Here is a 16,958-nt window from a genome sequence, read left to right as displayed (position 1 = left end):
TTTGTCATGTTCACCATCAGATCTAAGCCTCTAAAGTTGTATAAGATTGTACATACCAACTCACTTAGGATTCAATCACAGGTAAAGGATAATTAAATGTTCTTGTCTAAATTGATAGGTTATGAGCACAAATTAAACAGTAACTTATTCCATTGTGTTTTAAAAGCATAAATGTGCTAAGAACATTGTTAACCTCATAAGGGCCCTCCATGTCCTTTGTACTCCAAACGTTCTAGAGACAGCTTCAGTTTGAATTAGGTTGAGTTTGAAGTTGCTCAGTTTATGTGACTGCGGTCTGCTCTATAAAGTAGCCTATACTCATGTACTTCGGTCTAACCCTTGTAGACCCTCAAAGATAGTGCACAGGTTAGTCTTTTCTTACTATTTATTTTAAATAAACAAAACAACAAAAACAAACATACAACAAACAACGCCTTTTTAACTTGTGGAGGTAAGGGCAGGTGTTCTACTACAGGGTCATCCAGACCCGGAGAGAGCACGAGGGCTGTGACACAACACACTGACCACGTTTAAAACTAGCTTGAACCAACAACACCTAATTCACTTAAAAAACAACTTGAGAATGCCTACATCAGTGGACAAAGTGACCGTGGTTGATGTCAGTGACGGGCCGTTCTTTTCTGATTCATCAAAGTTGTTCCTGTTTATTTTGCAGTTTGTGTGTGTCAAACTCACAAGTTGTTTCCTCATTACTCATCAATTTGAGCAAACTAGGACTTGAATGAATGAGATGACATGATGGTTCTTAGTGAGGTGAACAGAACATTCCTGTAGTTACCAGTCCAACCTTAAAACAAACTGAACCACATGATGCCTGATCAAAATACCAGCACAAAGAGCTCACACAGCAATTTAATAAGTCAATAAGGTGTTTATAGTTTTAATACACTTTGTCATTCAGGGTTGCGTGTTGTGTTCAATATATACTTTTGTTCATTATTTTACAAATCAAATTATTTCTATTGTAGATTTAATCTTAAATCTAAGAATCTAATATTTTAAATGTATTATAATCAACCAAATTATTAAAATATGGTGACACAAAGCTTCTAGATCAGGGGTGGGTAAACTATGGCCTGCGGGCCACATACGGCCCGTTTGTCGTTATAATCCAGCCCGCCACACAAGATGTGGCCCTCGGCATGTTTTAATTCGGCCCCAATAGCCTATGTTTGACGGAAAAGTGATATTTTATTTGACATTAAAAAAAAAAAATAGATTTTTTCCACACCAATGATCGTGGGCCGGCCCTCCGCTACTTGCCTGGATTCAAATATGGCCCTCGTAGAAAAATAATTGCCCACCCCTGTTCTAGATAATATTTGCGAATAGAGTGTAATATTGATGCAAATCTAAAAATATTTAATTCTGCTGACATTTTGTATTTAATGTTGCTCTGTTTTGCTTTGTTTTTGTATGTGTTTTAGAGTCTGCATAATAGAGATTACAAAGATTAAAATACGACTTAAGAATCATATTTTATTGTCGACTCACGACTGGATTAATGATTGCAGTCCTATATTGTATATAATCCTAAATAAAGATAATAATTTGGTCATGACATCGCCCTCTATCAGCAGGAGGGTTGGGAAGGGGGTCCAAGGGGTCTTTTATGGCTCAGAATTGGACCATCTTTCTATTATTTTATTAATATAGGGGGCCCACGTAAGCCTTCTTGCCCCGGACCTAAAATTCTGTCTGCGGCCCTGCTACTCAGAAAAGAGGCTTCTTATCACCTGCTGTAGGTTAAATATTGACCAGCATTTCTTGGAGCTTGTTTCCTAAAGTACAGAGAGGAGGAGTTGGAGAAGGACAAAGTGGCCGACAAGCACACACAAACGATGACCATGGTAACCCGAATATGAACGGCGTGTGCCCCTCACATCAAACACTCCTTAGCAACCATTTTGATCCTCTCCTCTTCAAACACGCCGCTCCGCGAAAACAAGGATAAAAAGTGAACATAGTAGTCATTTACAGTTAAAACTCTTCACAGGCTTTCCCTCCTTTGACGCCTTATCAAAAATCTGAATCAGAAAAGGTTCCTTGCCATCGTCAGTGATTAAAAAACAAACTTCACAAACTAGGAACTTTCAAACATGAATGAACATGAAACAACAAACATAATAGCAAAAGTTACAAAATAAAGCGTGAATAAAAAGAAATTGGGTTGACTGAATAAGATAAAAATAAACTTATTGTAAATACTTTGAAAATATACACACAATTTACAGTTTAGTCAGAATGCAAAGACTAGCAGTGCAGAGGGACAAGTTGTTGACATGATTATTACGTGACATGTGTTTAAGAAGCGTTCTTGAGTCCAAAGAGGGAAAGAAACTGTTCTTGTGGCGGGACATTCTGGTGCGGATGGACAGTAGCCTCCTGCTTGAGGGGATTGGCTCAAATAGTCCATGTCCAAATATACCATTGTCTTATATTGTCACAAAATAAAACAGCTCTTTAACTTCAAACACTGGTGGCTCTTTTTTATGCACAATAAAGTGTGTGGCGCAGGACAGATAGTGCTGCTTAGTCACTCACAGGACATGACCAAACATACCACTGACCTGTTTGACTTTGGGGGTAAAATCTTTATCATCAAGCCCTAAGTTACATAACACTTGTAAAGATTGCATTGTATTAAAGATCACAATAAAGTGTTATTTGGCAGTGTTTGTTTGAAATATATCTCTTAAAAGGCATAAATCAGTTCAGTTTAATCTCTGTATCACAAAATCTATAACATAAACCTTTAATAAATGGTCGTGAACCGATGGTCAATTTAATTTTGTTCACAATACATGGATTTCACATCAGGAAAATTATGTTACACCATTTTATTTCTTGTGCTGACGATGTAGACAAAGCTAAATCTGCCACATTATTTAAGTTATGGATTAACAAGTTAGTCGAATGGTGTCAAAAGCCTGTGTGATCTTTCCCATCCCAAACATGGACACAATCCAGCCCTGGCATCATTTATCTGACATAAAACCTCCTTCATGCCAGAAACATAACAACATCCATGCCAAAATATTTGTTTTAAAAAAGCTTTACGTTTTTGCATCTCAAATTCTAGCTTTTGGTTATTGTCTCTTGTATTGACATTGGCCCCAGTCTTTAGTCAATATACTGTACATACTGTACTTTTTTCTGGCACTTAGTATTGAACTAAAACATAAGCAGCTCATCATTCTACATTCTGTTCATCGTAAACCATAATATGGATCAAACCCTGCATGTGTCACTCAGAGTCTTAAGTACAGGGATGTGGGCGGAGCTACAACTTGAGCTAGTAATCAGGAAATCAATTGTTACAAGGCTAAAAACTCATAACGTCGGTTTTGTATAATATGTCCCCTTTGATGCTGCATTTTAAACAGGAAAGCTTGGATATTCCTTAACAATACTCTCTAATACTAATGTAATACCACAACACACCATTAAAGGCTAGATCTGTCACAATAACATGACTTTATACTTTTATTGAATTCTTTAAAAGCCTGATAAAACATTACTGGACATTGGCTTTGGGTGCTACTTTGACATGTCTCTTATTACAGTCACGAGCTCTCTGTGTGGACTGTTTCATGTCTCTGAAGCAAAGGTTGTCCCAGCATTGACTCAAGTTCCCCATGACATGCTTTACTCTTTATTGGCTCTTTTCCTCTGGGCTCCTGCATGTGGGGTGGTGGTTGTGGGGGTGGTGGTGGTAGCTGCCGTATTTCTGGGAATGAAATCGGAGCTTGCGGCTAAAGCAGGCTTCCCCTCTTACTTCTGGAAAACGCTGGGGAGTTCTACAACGCAGGGCTTTCTCACTGTAGCTTTTCATTGCATTTTCATTCTTTTATGCCTGCATTACCCGCATCCGTCAGTGTTTAATGCCATGTTGGGTCAATGGAGAAACAACATTTACGGTTAGTAGTAGATGGTTGATTGATAGGTCCCTAGCAGTGCTGAGGGGGCCGTGCATCTGATGATTGAAGCTTTGGGGTCCATGCTCAGAGGCCGCTCACAGCCGGGCGCTAAAGTATTTTACAACCAAACCGAGGGTATCTGTGTTCTGTAGCTCCACACACTAAAAAGAGGTCCCAAGAAGAAAAACAACATCGTATTTTAGTGACATATTTTGCGGTTTTGAGGTTTTGACGCTGAATCCAAATGCAAACACACCCACACACAAGAAATTCCTTATCTCAAAACACCATTGTTTTGCACATTTTTAGTTGTATTTTCTTTCATCCTATAACAGCAAATTACTTACATTATGGTTTTGTTTTTCCGTGAAATTCCCCGAGCCCAAGGTTTTTGAACCCTGGACCTCCAGAGCAGTAAATTGAGATGTGTCTTACATAATCCTTCATGCGCTATATAGTTACATACACAGCCTATATTTGACTGGAGAACTTCAGCTCCAATAAACTGACACAACAGACCATGTGGAATTACTGCAAACACAAGTACTTTTTATCTTTGACTTGAGTAACATTTTCAAAGGGGTGGGGAATGTCAATGTGTAAATGTCGGCGTAGTTACAGGCCAACTTCTTTTTTGATGATATTTGATGTATGAGGCACACATAGGAGCACATTACACTGCCATTTCTTTCAACTTTGATCGAGAACATTTGATATTTGCTTGTAGGTGAGATACTATTCCACAGTGTGCTTTAAACTTAGAGACAATTAAGTAGATGAAACCGAGTTACAAGTCTTCACCTTAAAACACCTTTCGTCACTGAATAAATACAAGATGGACATACCAGGCAAATAAATAAACCCTCAGAAAGTTACATAATGCACCTTGAAACTATTTGCTTGTTGACAGGTGCACTTAAACAGTGGAGCTGATGTTTGTGCAAATATTTATCATCAAGATTTGACACATAACAGAGCTCAAACATTTCAGCCAAAAACATATTCTAAATTAAACGATTTGCTGTTTTTTAAAATGTTTTTATAGCATTGGAAATTTTAGAATAACACTTACTTGCATCTCCATAAACCCGACTCTTGCTTATTTCCATGGCTACTATATTTGTCAGTATGGAATAAAACATCTATCGTATGGAGAATGTTAAGAAGTATGGTCTTAACATTCTATTTACGGAATTATGCAGATGAAAGTTACATAGGCCTACTGTAGGTTTAACAAGACCAGTAAATACCGGTACTTTAACTGCTGGCACTTTAAAGAAGAAGATGGTTTTACGAAATATGCCAAAGATAAACATTAATTCAGCAGTTTTACCATCAATACAAAGGCTTTTATGAGTTATCACAATGATGACACTTTGGGAACGCTTGTCATAGGACTAACACATCTCATGTGAAATTTTAAAGGTGAAGGGTCAGTTGCCTGCTTGTTTCCATGGAGATCCTATTGCTTTTCCTGAAATGCTCCACAGAGAGCAGTAAAGTTAGTTGGAGATAACAGGTGACTTTGTTAAAAAAAACATATCCATAAACTCAATAAGCAATAATATTTCATCTATTTTATGCCACTGACACGATAAAATAATTAACATTAGAAGTTATTTATTCAAGGCTCTACAGCTCAAAACGTATTGTATTACAAATTAAGTTCCATCGTCATTTGTTGAACATATAGTGATTATGATGGACATAGTAGCTCTCACGCATTTACAGCATCATGTCAAAGTGTAAACAACAAACACATGGTATAATAAAATTCGAAACAATCTAGTATTCCAATGCCATACTGCGGGACATCCCAGGTAAAACAACCACATTTCTACGAGGACAAGCAGGTGACTAAACATCCGTCAGGAAATGTGCGTGACATAATAACATAATGCCGTTTTAAACACTGCTTACACTATTGACTCTGCGCATGTCTATTGTTCACAGTGTGTTTTGGTGCGGTGAAGTTTTCCAGGAGCTCTTAACTCTTTCATTAATGGACCAGTGACGTCACGTGGAGCTTGTGCAACTGTTCCACTGCTGCTGTGTCCATAGATGTGAAGGCAAACGCTCCCCTCTTATCACGGGCCGGTCCCGGTGCTCAAGCTGAAGTGACTGGTCGCGTTAACCTGGTCACAGCAACATTGTGAAAATAGCTGCAGCTGCCCGGCGATTTCAACTATCGCTATGCCGCTGTCCCAAACTCACACATGATGCACTCTCTAATTTTAGCAGGCACTTGGTCATATCATGTCTGAGAGAGCTCACTCAGGAATGAGGGAAGTCTTTTTTGGAGAAGTTCATCTGTCCACCAGTCTGAGCGGAGCGAAAATAAGAAAAGATTTGTTTCATTTTGATTGTTGCGGTGAAAATATTTAAGTCACAAGCTCATTTTTGGATATTTGGGATCTGGTGCCGAAAAAACAAAGCCGGCTTAAAAGTATCATGTGCCAACCACTAAAGCGGTATCTTAAATCCAGTTTTTGAATTTTTAAAACAAAACAGAACATGACACAGAGCGAGATCTAAAAAGGAAATAATGGCACAAGACATCAAAAAGAAACGAAATCTACTGAGTCCCATTTAGTCATTTTCAAATTGAGTTTTACCAAAACTAAACAATACTGACAATATTTGTAGACTACTTTTTATTTTAAGTCATAAACAATTGCCCCCCCCCCCCCAAATTCCTTCTTACTGTCAGCTCCTAAGGGAAAAATATAAGTTTTATTTTCATTATTACTAGTAATATTATTTCACCTTTTTCCTTCTTGTTGCACAGTATTTGCTTTTGTCATAGGAGAAGTAACAACATTGCTTGTGCATAATTTGTTTAAGGGCTGTTTAAATAGCCACCGCACCTACAAGACTCACATTGCTGTGACTTTAGCATGTCAACACCAGCTTAATCCCAAGGATATTATCTTAAAGATCTTGAATTAAATTTGGCCTTTAATACCTTATTTTCATTCTAAATAAATACGTGGAGTTAAACAAATGGCTTTAGTGTATGTTGTAAGGGCTAGAGAAGTCTGATGTCATTTTAAAGGGGCTTTTCAACTGCTGTCGTGTCTTGAAAGAGAAAATGCAACATTTTTCTCAGGGGGTCCACAGACGTGCCATTTTAATCATGTGGATAAAAGTCATTTAACCATTTAATATCTAACACATGTGTTTGAGTAAAGCCTTTTACTTTTTAAAACGATGGTTTTCACCTTTGACACTGAACTTTATGCCTGTTCTTATTCCATCTGGATTGACCTAAAAGCTGCAAAGTGCCATTTGACTCTCTTTGTCAAACAGTGTTTAAGTTAAATCTATTTCAGTGCAATAAAAATGTATTTCCATTCCATCCCTTCTTTGGCAACTGCTCTCAACTATTTACATATTCATATGTGTAGAAAACGGTGAAAGAAAAAAAAGAAAATGACAACAATTTCCTAAAAACGGGAGCAAAAAGCAACAATTTACCATTTCCAGAGTAGAGATGTCAGTTAGATTGCTTTTCTATTACAAAGGAAAGTACATGTAAACATTTGTATTTGTACAGTAAAACTTGCAAATCAGGTTTTTGCATTCACGTTTCCCAAAACAAACTGAAAAGTAAAATACAACCCAGCTTGGATATCACTCGCATGGGTCTGTGTGGTTTTCATTTGCCAAAACCACCTTGATTTTCCATATTTTCATCCCAGTTTCTCTTTAAAATCACATTACGTTCCACTTTACGAATATTTATTTTCAAACTTTTAAAAGGTTTGCATATTTCTGACCTGCCTTCCACCTCAATTCGAAACTATGACGCTTGAAAATGTCTCATGAACCCAAACTTTTTTTTTTCATATAGAACTTGGCCTCTTCCACTCATGGGGACTATTTATAGCATAATGACGCAGAGATTGGCATGGATCCTATGGTATGGACGCCTCTGACCGGCCGCCTGGCAACCCGGGATGCTATTGCCACGGCAACGGGATCAGAATGGATAGCGTCGCTTTTGTCTCATGTGGAAAACAGGAAGTGTGTGACAAGACATTGTTATTTAAGTCATATATTTTACTGTGGAGTCTCGAAAGGTCAATGGTGGAATAAAACAAACAAGTGCATCTCGTAAACCGCGCCAACACCGGGTCATAACGCTGTAACGCTGTTTGGGATTTGAAAAACGATGACGCAGCTAGATCCCTTTCAAAAGCAGATTGTTGATAAGAAAGAGGAAGTTTCTGGGGATTTGGTCTGTTTTCAGCAAATAGCACTCTGTCACAGTCCTCTGGGATCAGCGCAGTGGAATAATGTCTGCTTTTGTGAGTAATGTCTACCACAATTGTCTGCAAGCTTTCATTAAAGTTGGTTCAAACATTTGGAGGTGTAACTGTCTTTTGTAGGTTTGGTACTCATAACTTTTTGTACACAGAGCAAATGTCAAATAGATAAGGTTGTTATAGTTAGAAGAGAAATGTCTTTGCTACTCCCAAAACAAACAGGTGATAAGGAGGAGTGGAAAAAGGTGATGGTGGCGTATATATCACAACTTTGAACGAGAAATCTTATTTGAACGGTTAAATTATCTAGGTTCCTTATTCATTGCGGTTCAGATGCTTTTGTAAGTCTGTTTTTTTATTGGTATAGTCTAATTTTATAGTTTTAGAACAGAATAGGTGTATTGTATGATAAGGTGTATCAAAGAATCAAAAAAGCAGATGATTAGCTATACCCACTGTAAAAACATTAAAAAAAATTAAAATAAAAAATAAATATTATTGCTTTAAATAAATAGTTTCATAGAGAACATTTTTGAAAAACCTTTAACATTAACAATTACATACAGTATGGTATCAATGAACAAACAATAGCTGGAGGGTGAAGTTATTGGACCTTTTGAGTCGTTGTGTGCACTAAAGATAAAGGCTTTTCATTTTTGCCACTGCTTTACACAATCGCAAGAAGTTTGTACAAGATATGTGATCATGTAAGAGGAGGTGGACATAGACAGCACACGCCGCTTAAGTTGTACTACTACTACTATTATATATATTGAATGCACACATCAAATAACAACTTTTTTGGCTACTTTTCATTATGAAGTATTTTTTATTACCAGATTCAAATTTCACCACCAAAATATAGCCTAAAACCCATATGCTATCCTAATAAACTATAAGCTTACAACATGAGTGAGTAAAAACACAAGTAGAGGTTGTTGTTGTTGTTGTTGTTGTTGTTTTATGGCGGTTGGCATCCAAGTGTTGCATTACCGCCAGACTTTATTCCTCAGACTTTGTCGTAGTCCTCAGACTCTGTCGTCGTAGTCCTCAGACTCTGTCGTAGTCCGTAAAAGTACTCCTTCCATTGCTTTGGTGTTACAAAGCCCATGAGGTCATGATATGTCTTTGTGACCGGCTTTATTCCAGGGAGACTTCTTCATCTTCCTCTCCTTCTTTGACGTTCGGTGCTTCCACCGTACAGCTTTATTCTTCAGGCTTCATTCTATAGGCTTTAATATGTCCACTGATGTCGCCGCTTGGTAGCCGTGCGTCTACGAGACTGGGCGAGGACAGGAGACCACCCCCACCCCCATCTCGTCACTCTGATCACTCTGACTCCCCACAAGCAGACCCCCATCACTCCGACTCCCATTTAGCGCCTTTAGCCTGTTTTCTATATCTGCCCAATCAAGCTCCTTTGTTCCAAGGAATCTCCCTGCAGCTTTAGCAATGATCCTGATCCTTTCAGTTCTGCTTTGAGTCTGAGCAGCACAGTTTACAACATCCACCATAAAGAGTACAAAATCCTCTCTATCCACAACCAGGGTATTCTCATTAATTCTGGAACCTGCACACATGGGACCTCCACTCTTGAAACCTTCACACTTCTTGGGAGCCACGCTGGCCTCTCTCATTTCGCCCTGGCTGGGAGCAGCGCTGGCTCCTCTCTCTGTATTTACTCTAAACTCGTTACTTGAAACTTTCTTGACTGCATCTGCATAGGATATACCTTGAGAGACCTTTATTTTCTGCACCTCAGCAGCTCTTTTGCTAAACCTGCATCCCCCGTAGGCAGAGCTATGTTCTTCCCCACAGTTACAGCACTTCAGTTTTGCACCCACGTCACACTTCCCATACTCATGATCTCCTGCACATTTACCACACCTTTGCCTCCCTCTACAGACCGCTGCAATATGCCCAAAGCGCTGGCACTTAAAGCAACGCAGGGGCGGCGGAACATATGGCCTGACGCTATAGCACATGTACCCAATGAACACCTTACTAGGCAGGCACCTCCCTTCAAGTGTTACCATTACCGACAAGCTGTCACATCTTACCCCAAACCGGGTCACCTTCAAACGCCTAGCGTCCACCACAGTAACTCCCGTCAAATTCTCCTTAACTTCATCCACAGACGTCGCCGTAGGGACACCTATGATAACTCCTCTGAAAGTAGGTGTAAAAGCTGGTCAGTGTCATCTCTGCAGATAAAGTTGGGCCACAAGCTGCTGAGCACCCATGCTGAGCACCCATGTGGTGCCCATGTGTGCACCCATGTGGCACTCAATGCTGAGCCCCCATGCTGAGCACCCATGCTGACCAGTGAGCACCCATGTGGCACCCATGGCGCGAGCGCTGCGGGGCAGGAAGCTGTCAGGGTGAGCTGACGTCACATATAAAGGGTTTCCCTCCGGGCAGGGCGTCCATAACCAATGACCAAACACAGCAGCCAATCAGCGGGCCGCGCTGGAAGTCTTTAAACCCTCCGGTCCTTATGAACCGCTTCTTTGCAAAGTGACGGGATTTGAGCTGCGCTGCGTCCACAGGAACGTCTCGTCCCACTCCGGTCTCTCCCCGCGAACAAAGTCTCCAACACACAGCCACAAACTCAGGAATCTACCGCACTTGAATCTCCAAAAGAAAGAGCCGCTGCTGCTTTGCTTTCTCTTCAGTTCTGAGTGTGAGAGTTTGTCATGTCTTGCGCTGAGGCCCTGGATCCCAGCCGGAGGTTCTGCGTGTTGTCGTGGGATCAGGTGCAGCGCCTGGACTCGATTCTGGGAGAAGCGATTCCCATCCACGGGCGAGGAAACTTCCCCACGCTGTCCGTGCAGCCCCGGCAGATCGTTCAGGTACATCCAGCATCACCTCGGATCACGCTCATCTGACTTTAACATAGACCTATTTCAATAAACCATTTGACAGTAAACCACGGCAGATCGTCAATTTACTGACTTAATGTATGTATTATTTGTGATTATAATGATAACTGCCTATATGTTTATCTTTATTGTGTTAATGTGCATTGCACGTGTACAAGAGACTAAACTGGATGATCGGATGTGTCTAATTGATTGTATTTGAGAAAATGAAACATCATATTATACTAATCTTTTTACATTTCTGTATTGATGAACATGTATGAGAGCAGAGTCACTCCAGATCTACGCACACTTTCCATTAGATCATGCATGTCTCCCCTGTGCACATTCTCCAGATATTACTCCCCCTGCTTACTTTTCAAATGGATTCAGCAGCTATAATACCCACCACTTTTCCAGCCACTCATACATTTTGGCTTGGTCATATTTCACTCCACCGTGTCTCCTTCTATCTCTACACACTTGGCTCTGCATTCTAAAACCATGATGGAAATGTCAAATGAACATATAGAACAGTTTCCGTCGTTTTAGATGTGCAGCTTTCCGCGCTTGAGGCCCCCAAGAACCATTGGTTTTATTTGTGGAATAAGTTCAACGTGAGCCAGTGAGAGGGCTGTGTCTTTTTGGTCGAGCAGTGAAACTCTTGTTCAGACATGATCGGATGGTGTGAATGTCTCCCATCTGAGCTGTAAATGTTTAACAACTTTAATTGTATTACAACCCAAAGCTGGTGCGCAGACGTGACTCCACCATTATATCACTTTGTACCTCTAATTATACTTAAGACAAGAGTAGTGTTTTTTTGTGTTGAGCTTGTTCAGGCGTATCTGTGGTGGAAGTGGGAATATCATCTCTAGGACTATAATAACTCGTCTATAAGCAGCATATTAGTCATTTTATCTCTGATGCCATCTCTTGCTTATTTGTCAATTCCCTGACCCAGTATGTATAAATAGCCCTGTCTGGTTATCTGATCACCATGAGAGAGAGGGTCACTAATCTGACCAGGGCCGGGCAGGAGATTTAGGCGTGTGCTTGTTCAGCTAATGTGTGCGACTAGGTACTAGTCTAGGCCTGTCAGGATAATTACTATATCGACATATTGTTCAATAAATGATAGATGAAAATATATTTTTGGGGCTCGATATTCGTTGCGTACATTTACTTTACAGGAGCGGATCTTATTTTATTGCATTATACTTTAAAATTGAACTGAAAATGTGTCAATTAAGTCACTTTTATGAGTCATTGTAGATGCTGACATGTTTCAGTCTGCTATTTATTTATTTATTGCAGTTGACGTTATAAGAAAATAGTGCCCATTTAAGAAAGGGTTTTCTGGAATTACCGGTATCCTGCTTTAGGGTTATTGTGCGGGGTAAATAGTTTCACAATTATTGTTTTTCTAAGTAAGTCAACAGTGGTAATCATTGAAAGTAAAGCATTTAGTAAAATAATAGACAAGTTTGATAAAGAACGCTATTGTGAACAGACAATGAATCATAGAGCATGTTGTTTTATAATATAGTGTTATGTGCGTACTCACATAGAAACGTCTGCATTCATATTATTCTTTATAAAGGATAAACAATTTGAAAACGAAAAAAAAACGAAAACGGTTATTCCATATGCTGCATTTAAGTAAATAAACATGCAACAAAAGCCTTTTTTCTTTACTCAAGCGTGCGAAATTGCCATCTAAGGCTTTCATGATATCATATTTATCATAGTTACAATTATTGCGAGAAGACATTTTTTTACACTTATTCACAATTGTTGGCACGTTAGTTTTCTTTCACAAGTCTAGCTTTGTGAACTCAAACTTCCTTAATGAAAAAGTAATGATATCGTTACAGAAACCACCAGATTAAAAGTAATTTACATGTAGTTTGAAGTGAAATGACTTCAGTTTTTAGTTATAGTACGATTATTGATTAAACAAATAATCTTGCCATTCCTATTGCCAACTAAACTAGCTAACATTTTGATGAGTAGAAGAAATATAAAAATGTAACTGAAATGATGGAACCCTAATCCACATCTGAAACATCCCAAACTGAAAGCGTGTGGGTCCGTGCAGCTGTATCTCACACTGAGGTGAGACAGCAACGACATGTGCAGGTCAGTGGAGCAGAGGAAGACCCCTGTCGCTGACCTTCGTGACTCACGTATGAAACGTTGAACATTCTCTAAAGCCTCACGGGTCCAGAAGCCTCTCAACGTCTCTGAAATATAAAATCTTATCAGAGTCCAGATAAGACAAGGACTTACTTGGCTGTACTTTGTTGTATCTGAGTCGATGTTTTTTTTTATCTGACTTCACAAATGATTGATGTTCATGTTCAGTTTATTCAGATACATTTCAGAATCAGGGCACAAACAGTTTATCATCAGGTCTATTAATATCACAATGATAAAAAACAATGAATTTCCGAATTATAATCTTTTACTAGATGCTCAAAGGTGTTAACATATCCACAATTAGGATGGAACAATATATTTTTTATTTATGGACACACATTTCAAAAAAATATAATATAACACACATACCATCACTTTAGGGCTCATATATAACTTTAAATCAGATCTCCCTAATGCTAAAATGTATATTTATAAAGCAATATTTGAGTTTTTTGTGAAGCGTATGAGAATAATTTCAACAATTTACTTTTGAAGCCATTACTTTAAAGTGGGTTTAAAGTTTAAAGTGGGACTAATGTTCTTGGTTAGTCCATTGTTTAACGTTTGCCAATCTAAAATAGTCAAAATCCAAGTGTGGTTGTGGTTAAGCTCAGGTATTTTGTCCCACTTTAAGCTGTGAGTTTCACTGATTTGTACTTTTTGCAAAATAAGTAAATTTGCTCCGCCCCAGCATTTTAAGAGGCCTGTGACATCACATTCCGCCGATGCCATGAGCGAAACACACCTGCAGGGCGGAGTTTATAGTAAGAGCCAAGCGGTTCCTGTTGGTCAAAATTCTCCGCCCCTTTTACCCCCCTTACCGTCCCTTTTAGTCCTTCAGGCACTGCCCAGTTTAACACGCCATTTGGACTTTGGTTGTGGGTGGAGTTTATTTGTAGGCGTTTAGTTCCACTTTAAGCTGTGAGTTGCACTGATTTCGATTTTCATTGTAAAGTCTTACCTTACTGTGTTGTGTCTTCAGGTGGTGCGGGCGCGGCTGCAGGAGAAGGGCATCTGTGTGAAGGATGTGAGGCTGAACGGCTCCGCAGCCAGCCACGTCCTTCACCAAGACTCCGGACTGGGATACAAGGACCTGGACCTCATCTTCGGTGTCTCCCTCAAAGACGACCAGGCGTTCCGACTCGTGAAGGACGTTGTGTTGGACTGCCTACTAGACTTTTTACCCCCTGGTGTCTGTAAAGAGCGAATATCAGCGCTGACGCTCAAAGAAGCCTACGTACAAAAACTGGTCAAAGTCTGCAACGATACCGATCGCTGGAGCCTCATCTCTTTGTCCAACAACACCGGCAAAAATGTGGAACTTAAATTTGTGGATTCCTTGCGACGTCAGTTTGAGTTTAGCGTGGACTCTTTCCAGATTTGCCTAGATTCTTTGCTTCTGTTTGACCGTTGTTCGGAAACGCCAATGTCAGAGAGCTTCCACCCGACAGTGATAGGCGAGAGCGTGTACGGAGACTTTGGGGCCGCCATGGAGCATTTGTGCCAACGGATCATCGCCACGAGGAGTCCGGAGGAAATCCGCGGCGGTGGTTTGTTGAAATACTGCCACCTGCTGGTCCGGGGGTTCCGAGCAGCCTCCGAATCGGACATGAAGCAAATGCAGCGTTACATGTGTTCCAGGTTTTTCATTGACTTTCCGGACATTGGCGAGCAGCAGAGGAAACTAGAGGCTTATCTCCAGAACCACTTTGCGGGAATGGAGCACAAACGTTACGAGTGCCTGATGACGCTGCACCAGGTCGTCAACGAGAGCACCGTGTGTCTGATGGGCCACGAAAGGCGTCAGACCCTCAGTCTCATCTCGATGTTAGCGTTGCAGGTATTAGCCGAACAAAACGCGATACCGACGGTCACCAATGTCACGTGCTATTACCAGCCGGCGCCGTACGTACAGGACATCAACTTCAGTAACTATTACATTGCACACGTACACGCGCCGCAGATGACCACGTGCACTAACTCTTATCAGACATGGCTGCCCTGTAGCTGAAGAGATTTTACGAAAAACAAATGGACTGTCAAAAAAAAAAAAAAAGTTGCCAAATGTGACTCGATTAAAACAATCTTGTACTGCTGTGCATTTGATTGAGCCGTCCAACACCAATCAGGCATAACATCGTGAGTGAGTTTAGAGGGTGCGGTAAATTTAGGTGTGGGAAATATTGACAAAAATAAATACCTTAATTTTCTTCTTTTTTTTTTTTGAGTGTTGTAATAACTTAAAATCTTTCAACGGTAGTCACCTGGACAATGCTTTGACGATGACTAACTTTGAAACCTTTTCTACAGTGTGTCACTCCTGGACGATTGAGGGATTACACCGATTGGATAAAACAATTAAACTGAATATGTTTTGGTAAAAATGTGCTAAAAATGTGTTTTTAAATGTGTTAGTAGAGGTTTCAGTATTTCATTATCAGACAAATGTTTTGTGTTGTTGTTGTAAAATTGCCCACATCCTTTCAGACGTATCACTTTATATCCTTTAACTTTAATGAATATAGAAGTATTTTGAGCAGCATTTTGAGATGTGAGTTTTTGTTTATATGATCAATAGTCACAATATGATTCATAATTCATCTTATTGTCCACCTCTAGATAGATTAAATAGTTTTAAAGTTTTAAAGTTTTAAAGTAGAGAAAATGGAAGAGCAAGTTTGATAAGAGATAAGAGACATAAGTGTTGGGCTGTACTGGAGGAACGGGTCAGAAAAACAGTGGGCAGAGGTGTAGAACTAAAATCTAGGCCCTGGGTACAAACTTTGTCTTCTCTATATGAAAATGCATATTACAGACTTTGAGCCGGCCCCTTCTCTCCACTGGCCCCTGGGTAAACGACCCTGAGACTGGGAATGTGGCAGATATGGTCCAATCCAATTGACGATAGTTACTACTGCCACTGTAGCTTAAATCAACAAAGTTTAGGATGATTCAGAAATAAGGATCAGATCATTTCCAGTGCATCTGTATGTTTTATATGAGGATGTATTCTAGGCATGGCCATTACACACTGCAGAGATGGTCTCAATGTTATGCCTGATTGATGTGTATGCGCTTGCAAAACATCTGTAAGATTGCTGGTCATTTCTGAGATGTAGAGATTGCATTCTATTTAAGTATTAATGTCTTTACGAAACTTTCTAACAGAAGTACATTTTTGAAGTACCGTAATAATGTCATAGCTGGTATTGTTTTCACACTGGCTTTTTGATTACTTACTGGACCAAAGATGTATTTGTTGTTCTCAAAGGAAGTGTTTTCAAGTTTCCAAGTGCCTAAAACGAAGCTGGACATGTTTGCAAACACCGGCTATGTCTTGTAGATAACTGTCTAGCTTTTCCAGAAACAGAAGCATTCAATTTTGTGACATTAAAATAAGCAAAATGACAGCCTTTGTATTGTGGTCATTTTCTTCCTATGATGTTACGACATTTACATTTTCAGATGGGAGTGTGGTTGTTGTCTAGACAGCTGTATAAAGTGATGACAAGTTTGCGGACCGGGCCTATTTGGTAAAACGTCTGCTCGGATCCATTACAATCTAAGGACATGAACCATAAGGAGGCTTTGCTTAGGTACAATGACCACTCTTTCTTCTCTGATACTAAAGCTGTTCACAAAGGCTGGCCTGTTCTCCCACCCATGTTTGCAGGGGAAAACCTGCA

The 16,958-nt window shown here is 39.8% G+C and overlaps 1 protein-coding gene across 2 annotated transcripts in view; it reads left to right on the top strand.

Moving 5' to 3' along the window:
- The window catches only part of tent5ba (terminal nucleotidyltransferase 5ba), a 55,856-nt gene extending 39,174 nt beyond the window's left edge, over nucleotides 1-16,682 (top strand). Inside the window, exons 2-3 of one of the 2 annotated variants that reach the window (XM_072461238.1) lie at nucleotides 10,898-11,061; nucleotides 14,255-16,682. In XM_072461238.1, coding sequence (XP_072317339.1) covers nucleotides 10,906-11,061; nucleotides 14,255-15,283 — 1,185 coding nt within the window. In that variant the 5' untranslated portion in view covers nucleotides 10,898-10,905 and the 3' untranslated portion in view covers nucleotides 15,284-16,682. Of the gene's footprint in view, nucleotides 1-10,705; nucleotides 11,062-14,254 lie in introns of those variants that run through there. The other variant, XM_072461237.1, reaches the window with a different exon arrangement.
- Nucleotides 16,683-16,958: the final 276 nt, after the last annotated feature.

This window comes from Eucyclogobius newberryi, unplaced genomic scaffold (genome assembly GCF_026437365.1).
Source record: "Eucyclogobius newberryi isolate DKJ021-1_F unplaced genomic scaffold, fEucNew1.0.hap1 SCAF_3, whole genome shotgun sequence".
Taxonomy (NCBI): Eukaryota; Metazoa; Chordata; class Actinopteri; order Gobiiformes; family Gobiidae; genus Eucyclogobius; species Eucyclogobius newberryi.
This window is presented reverse-complemented; position numbering and strand designations above follow the sequence as displayed.